The 8,264-nt window shown below is 31.3% G+C and overlaps 1 protein-coding gene across 1 annotated transcript; it reads left to right on the plus strand.

Moving 5' to 3' along the window:
* Nucleotides 1-222: 222 nt before the first annotated feature.
* Nucleotides 223-817, plus strand: LOC132068726 (monothiol glutaredoxin-S2-like). Its single transcript, XM_059462410.1, has one exon. The coding sequence runs from the start codon at nt 281-283 to the stop codon at nt 587-589; it is 309 nt and encodes a 102-aa protein (XP_059318393.1). The 5' UTR covers nt 223-280; the 3' UTR covers nt 590-817.
* Nucleotides 818-8,264: the final 7,447 nt, after the last annotated feature.

Consider the following 8,264-nt stretch of genomic DNA (forward strand, 5'->3'; position numbering starts at 1 on the left):
ACTTTAAGAACAGTATCAAGAACCTTGAGTGCCAGAGTACATGTAACAGTGTCAACGCCTTATCTTAAAACCTAGAAATTATTCTTTCCTTTGTCTTTCTTTTAATTAATTAATTGCTCGGGGTATAAAGGAAGCATATTGAATTTACTGTAGTCACTATCACTACAAGTATATAAATAGCTTCCACGGAGAGTTTCAATTTCATCATCACTTCAACAACTGATCAACTCACTTCATCAAGTATCACTCTTCCTCTTATTGTATTCATCATTTTCCAATAATGGAGTCAGTGAAGAAATTGGTATCAGAAAATCCAGTGGTGATGTTCAGCAAAAACAAGTGTTGCATGTGCCACACTATAAAGTCACTCATATCAAGTTTTGGTGCTAACTTAACTGTATATGAAATTGATGAACTTCCCAATGGCTTACAAGTGGAAAGAGCATTGCTGGTACTAGGTCGAAGGCCTAGTGTGCCAGCAGTGTTCATTGGACAAGAATTAATTGGTGGTGCTAATGAGATTATGAGTCTCCATTTAGAAGGAAAGCTTATTCCTTTGCTCAAGAAAGCTAAAGCTCTTTGGTTATAGCTTATGTCTATAGTACTTTGTAAAACTTTTTTTCTTTTTCTTGCTTTAGATATCTGGTACTCAAAATCTACTGGCATGACTAGTTCAGACTCATGTCGAATATGCTGGTAAAACTACAATCCAACATGTAGAAAGTTCATACTGATATCTAGTAGTTTGGTTTTCTCAATGTTTGTGGACTTGAATGTAGTCATTTGAGCATCTTTTATAAATCTAACTTGCTCCTTATTTCCTTATATTGCTATAAATTATAAAAGGGTGACAATTATTTTCACCCTCAACTTTGCTTTAAAAATCAAACTCTTCCTCAACTATGAACAATAGACATTCTCCCTCCTTTATCCGATGCAATGTCTATTTCATCCTTGACATTTTCAATCCTCCATTTATGTAATACCTTTTTATATTATATATAATTTATTTTTTTAACCTAGGTATTTGTAGATTTTTACTTAAAATTCATATTATAAGTAGAATAATCCTTTTATGAATTTATCACAAAATCAAATGTTACTTTTTAAGATTGATATTTTAATGTTACATACATTAAGTATATATTACGTATGTACATGCATGCGTATATGTGTGTGTTTATATATATATAAATGAGTTTCTATTGTCATTAATAGAAATAATTTAAAATTTATTTATAATATAATAAATAATCTTTTAGGAATTTGTTATGGAATATACCTCTATTTTTATTAATTATTTTTTGTTACGTGTATTGAAATATATTTATAAATGTATTATTACCTATTATTTTTCACTTGTATAAATAAATATCAGAGTTTTGATTATTATTAATAAAAAAATTCTCTTTCCTCTCATTTATTTCAGTATAGAACGACATTAAGTAATATACTCAACTAGTATTTCTTACTTTTCTTTTTTCGTCTTGAAAATAATATTTATTTTCTTATAGGAAGTTTGTTACATAGATTAAAGAGATGAAGTAAAAGAAAAAATGACAAGTTGATAATGTAAGGGCAAAATAGGAATTTAAAAAAATCAACTAAAATAAAGGGGGAAGAATGACTATTATTCAAAGTTGAGAGGGGAGTTTGATTTTTAAACCAAAATTGAGAGGTGAAAATGATTATTACCCAGTTGTAAAATATTTGATAATCAGTTAAAAGGTATCTATAAGAGTGGAAAAGAATCATATTTATGATTTTGACATCAGTTTTCAACACATAAATGAATAGTTTAAGAAAAAGAAAAAAACAAAAAGCAAAGAAGTAGGCAAAAGTCAATCTTTCTTTTGTTAAAGGGGCTCTATGTCAGCAATTGGCATCTTAGGGTATTGAAGCATCATATCTTCTTATATTGGTGATAACTTCAAATTTGTGTGACCACCAACTGAATGAACGGAATTAAGGAATGTTTCATCTTTAATAATATGGATTCTCTACTGCACTGTCGTGTAAAACAGTACTCCCTTTATCTTTTGGAGGCTGAGGTTTATGTCCTCCTCCGTATATATTTTTGAATAAACGTATATACTGGTAGCGGTCTGGCCAAACCCCCCATCATGACAAATGTCAGTATATCCTGGATGATGGATTAAAATAATTTTTTTTAAAAAAAAAAGAGTACTCCCTTTTACCCGATTTATGCGATGTATTCGGATTTCGGGAGTCAAACGAGTTATTCTTTAACTGTCATTTTTTGTATGTCTTTTAAATATTTTTACCTATATTATTTTTATGTACGTTTTAAATATGAATTTTATATCAAAAAAACTTAAAGATTCAATATCCAAATTTTGAGTCAATCGTATAATAATAATAAATTAATCCCCTTGAAGCTCAGTATGTTGTCCTTCCAGATTGACCGATTGACAATTTTTTTTAATATGTGGTTTATCCTCTTGAACTGTAGCTTGATTCCGAACTTAGATTCTTGAATTTCGTCACCTTATTGAACGCCCTTTATTGGCATTTGGTTCACTTGAGTCATCTTACTAATCACGATATATATGTCGATTAATTAGTTAGAATTTAATTGTTCTGGGACTCTGTCACTTGCACTTGAAATTTAAGATTTTAATTAGCTATCAATTTGACTAATCCTTCCAAGTCATTATTTCACTTGAAGTATTTCAACCCTTTTATTGAACTTGGTGTGCCACGTGTTACTTGCGCACAAATAGAACTTTTAGTAGGCGTTTGGCCATAGAAACTAAAAAAAAATTCACTTTTTTTAGAATTTTGGAGTGGGAGTTGAAGTTGGAGTTGTATTTGGCCATAGTTTTTGAAATTGTATTTTTTGTTGAAATGTAGTTGTTTTGGTTGTGAAAAAAGTGAATTTTTTTGAAAAATAAGTTTTTCTTGTTTTTGGAATTCCAGAATACAACTCAAGTTGTATTTGGAATTTTCATGGCCAAACGTTGATTCCGGAAAAAAGTAAAAAAAAATTGCGGAATAAAGTGAATAATTGTTATGGCCAAACGGGCTCTTAGTATCAATTGAGTCTTTCCTACCTCACTTGTGAATTCCAGTCTACTTTCCTTTCACATCTACTTTGATTTAGTTTAAACTCATTTCAGGCGTTAGCAAGGTGAGTGAAGTCCTCACAATCACCTTTGTGAATTTTGAATATCCTTAATGACTGCAGGTTCCCAGAAGCCATGGAGAACCAACAGAATGGCACATGAACTAGCTAGTTATGCACACGAGGAAGGAACCAAGAGACTACTACAGAAGAAACAACATTTTGGAATTCCCCACCCTCATTTGTTCTACTTTCGTTAAACAAAAACAATTTAGGGGTAGCATCGTTTAGATCTACCCATAGTTGTAATGACTCTTTAATTTCGCGCTTTAATTAATGCATCCTTCAGTTGAGCCAAAAAAGATATCGAATATCGAAAACATAAATAAAAATACTAGAACTCATATACATTTAAGAAGAAAAGAAAAAAATAAATTAGAAATTGATAAAAGTCAACTTCTCTATGTCAGGAATACGCATCTCAGGGGAACTGATACATGCATAATGAAAGTCAACTTATTTTAGCCTTGTAGAGTAAGTAGGCGTTTGGCCATCAATTTTGAAACCATGGTTTCAAATCAAGATTCATTATCAATTTTCATCGTGGTTTGAAACCTGGTTTAAATAATGGTTTGAACCCAAATCATCCAAAAAAGCATGGTTTGGGTTTGAAATCATGGTTTCAACTTTTTTAAATACAAAATTTAACACATAAGTTAATATTTTGTAAAAAAAAAAATCATAAGTTGGTAAATATTTAACAATTACCCCCATCAATCATTAACCAATATCATTAACTTTCACCAACCTTTATTTATGTCTACCAATCTTTAATTTATGTGGGAAGATTATATTAAATAGTAGTTACATTACTATTCATGTTAACTTTTCGATTTTATTGAAGTAAAGTTTGATTAATTGATGTTGCATTTTTTAGAAAAGCCTTACTAGTAGTGTACTAATTTTGTTATAAACTATGATTTGCTCATTTGGTAAGATTGTATAAGAATTGAGAATGTTTTTATAGTTTTACAATTTGTGGGGTTTTTATGCATAAGAGGAAATACAACTTAAAATATTCAAATTGTATGTCCAAACATGGTTTGAAACCATTGTTTGAAATCATGTTTCAAACCATGTCCAAACGGGGCCTAAGAGTTGTATCTCAGAAATACGCATCTTGGGTATTGATGCATCCTCTTTGTTTGGTGATAATTTGAATTGAAAAAACAAGGTAATACCTCATGTTTAAATTGGATCCTCTATCACACTTTTCGTTACCAATCAAAATTTGGGTTCTAAACTAGATGTTCAATATTTTTAGAGTTCATGCATGCATTGATCTAATGAAGAACCTGCTATAGTAACTAACTTTTAAATTTATCACCCCTTATTTTCTATGGTACATCGGAAGAACTAAATAAATTGCTTAACATCTTTCATAAGCCACAAGACTTAAGTTTGCTAGGAGAATAAAATCCATTTCTTTTGAGCGCATTTTCCCAACTTAGTATGTCTTCTTCATGTTATGGTCTTCATTCGTCAGAAAATTCGCATATTGATTTGCCCAGCTCCCTCCCAGATGTGTATGATCATGACTTTGTTCACTTCTATTAAGTATCGACAATCTTCAATCATAATCCTAAAAAAATGACATTGTATATCCGCTTTTAATCCTAAGTGTTATTTCAACTTCTCTCTGTCTATCTATATCTTTTTTCCTCCTATCCACCTTAAAGAAGTGCAGATAGTATTAGAAAAAAAATTCACGATGGCTCCTTTATGCCTCACAATCTCCAAAAAGCTTCACATAAAACTGGTATACAATCACACAAGGGCTACTTTAATTTCGTGCCTCGAGATTTTGCGAGTAGCAATTGAACTCTAGGGGATTCATTCACTCTAGGGATTTGTAACATCTTTGTCTTTTTTTCCTCCTCCTCCTTTTTCTGGATTGAAATGGAGTTTTACACCATAAACACACCATTTCACCAGAAACCCTTCTAAAAACACGTATTTGGTTCTGATTTGGTTCTGATACCCATTATTTTATTTTGTATATATAGTAGGTGTTGAACAATGTATCCCCGTCATATTGTATATGTATCTATGTATATCTATGTATATCCATAAAAAAAAAATATGCGTGATATACAATGATGTACATGATTTACACACGTGATATACATAATTGTTGCATTACTGATAGATTGTCGAATTGACGAAAATGCCGAAATTGGAAATTTCAGGCGACTTGTCATTTTTCCCGTAAATGTGCATATCTTTTGTGTATATCAGTATCTAATATATATATACCATGTATATTTGTGTGTGTCCATAAAACCTGTGTGTGATACAAAATGAAATGCATGAGATACAATGTAATCATTGATAATCTAAACGACATCTGAAATAAAAAATTAACACATGTAGTGCCATTTGACACTTTTTAAAACTTTTTTGGAAGAGTACGTGCATAACATATAATGAGCAGGAGGATTTTAGCACCTGAAAGTTATAGTTCATGGGGTAACGTAAACAAGATATAGTTTAAGTATGGAACTGATAAAAACATGATAATTTTTTTTGGGGGGGAGGGGGGGTGGGGTTAGCTCTTGAAAGTTATAGCAGGGGGTAATGTAAACATGGCGCAGTTTAAATAGGAAACTGATAAAAAGGCGACCGTTTAGGGGTTTTTTGATCCATTATCTTTAGAAATTAAGACTTTCATATAGAAGAAAAATGAACACAATTTGATAAGTGCCCAAAAGAGTAAGTAAAAGTATTTGGGTCATTTGCCCTTTTGCCCCTATTTTGTGCTGTCTTTAATTTTTGTTTTTCAAATTGGTTGGTCTTTAATTTTTGCCCTTCAAAATCGAACTTATGCCTATAAGGACATAAGTTACGCATCATAATATCCGCAAGTTATGCGCCGCCTTTAAAGAACTTGTGCCTCTATATGCATGAGTTCGATTTTGAAGGAATGAGAAGAATTTGCAACAAAAGGAAGGTTAACACACTACTAAAATATCACTATTTTCCCATTGAAATTTTCACTGAATGTCGGCGGAAAAAACCTCTATTTCTAGATAGCGACATGAGCTTCCAATTCAGAACCGTCTAGTAGTGATCTTGAGTTTAGTAGCTGGCTTCTCTTTATATTTATATTCATTTCATCACAATCAGCTATATGCAACACATAGATGCACAGTGGTTGCAAATGCTCAGCTTTCGGTTCGGCACGAATTATATGTACAGTTGAACAATTTTAAAAATGTATTTGTTATACGTTTTGTTTCGTATCAATTGCCAATCATAAGAAGCTAGTCATGACTCCTATATTAAACCTCATTAACTGATTTTTAAAAAACATAAATTCATATCTCAATCTTTATCTATATACCAAATTAGTCATAGGCGGACTTAATTAACTTTAGAGAAAGATCAGGAATTACATCTTACATGCATAGGCCATAAGCTTATGAAGAATTTTCCTCAGTTTGCAACTAAAGAATCTTTAAGGGTAAACAGGTAGCATCTCTTTCTACAGATAAAAGGGGAAGCAAAGATGCATATATATCACTAGGAGAGATTCTTCATGTTTCTTTCTTTTTGGCCTACTAACTCCGATTCCATCCTTCCTTCACAGCTAAGATAACTGATAATGAAACAAGTTGAAAACAGGCAATAGTGTTAGAAGTTTCTGTCATGCACATCAGTGTAGTCAGAAATCCTAACAAAAGGATTAAAATAATACAACTCCGTCCCATATGTAATTTGAATTTGTTAACAACACAATATAATATTTCGACGAATGAGATTCAGTTGACCCCTTTTACATACTGAATGTAGTTTTGTGCCTAATCATGAATTATAGGCAGAAATGAATGTTAAATCTAACTCGATCATTAAAGTAACTCAAGATGTGAGGATTAATAATCGATCAATGTGTGACTGTGACACAGGCAACTTGGTTTCAATATAGAAGTATTGCGGCGAATAAAGAATCTTGGTGTGAATAAGAAAAGGTGAGAACAAGTTGGATAAACTCATATCTTTTGCACATCAGCTATAAGATCCTTCAAAATATACCACTGATCGAGCACACTTGTAATAACCAAAAAAGTTACCCCTTAGCTCTGCAACTTGAAAATCGCAGGTTGAAAAAAGTAAGGAATCTACATTTCTAATTCTTAGCTACTTTGATTCCATAGAATTTGACTGTTGCAAAAATGTCTACCAACTTGTAAAATATTTGCAGGGTGGCTTGACTATAAGGCCAACAAATCAATCGCAACTTTTTTGGGGCTTCATTTCTTCCTTAAAGATGTATTTTATATATATAACTGTTGCCTCAGCCGAAAGAAGTTTTTCAAAATTAAAATTGATAAAATTTTATCCAAGATCAACAATTTCTCAAGATAGATTCAATGGATTAGCTATATTATCAATTGAAAAGGAATTCTTAGAACAAATCGATTATAAAACAGTAATTAATGACTTCGCGTCTGAAAAAGCTAGAAAAGTAAACTTTAAATAAGAATAATATGACGATCTTTCCTTTAAAAAAGAATAGGGCCTTTTTCTGAAGTTTGGCTTTAGGTCCCAACGTTGTTAAGACGGCCCTAAATATTCAGAGGAATGAAGAATGTCTTAAGTTTTATTGATGATTGATATTCTCCCATGCATTAAATAATTATAGAGCATATTTTATTCTATATTATATTCGACATTCTTCTACATCTATTGATACAGTAGCACTGCCTTTAGAATCTAAATATCGTTATTCATGAAATAATTTAATACTCTTTTATACTCTACTAGCTAATCTATCAATCACCGAAAGTTTCCCAATTACTTATAAGGATTAATTTCTCAGGTAAAAAGGGAATAAAATAATCTTTGCCTTTCACATACAGTTCTAAACAACGTAATACTTGTACGGACATTGAAGGAGTCCGGTATTATGGTTATGGTCGGCAAACAGAAGTGGTCAAAATCAAGAACATAATCAAAGTGCAGACACTTTTTATTTATTTATGTTAAGTTCTCCATACTTTATTTGATTCTTTTAACTATATACGAAGAAATATCTTTAAGGAATTTCCTCTTTTCATTGTTAGAATTAGTATTCTTCTTTTCTGCCTTTTCTAGATAAACAATATCATCCATATCTATC

Source organism: Lycium ferocissimum, chromosome 1 (assembly GCF_029784015.1).
Source record: "Lycium ferocissimum isolate CSIRO_LF1 chromosome 1, AGI_CSIRO_Lferr_CH_V1, whole genome shotgun sequence".
Lineage (NCBI taxonomy): Eukaryota > Viridiplantae > Streptophyta > Magnoliopsida > Solanales > Solanaceae > Lycium > Lycium ferocissimum.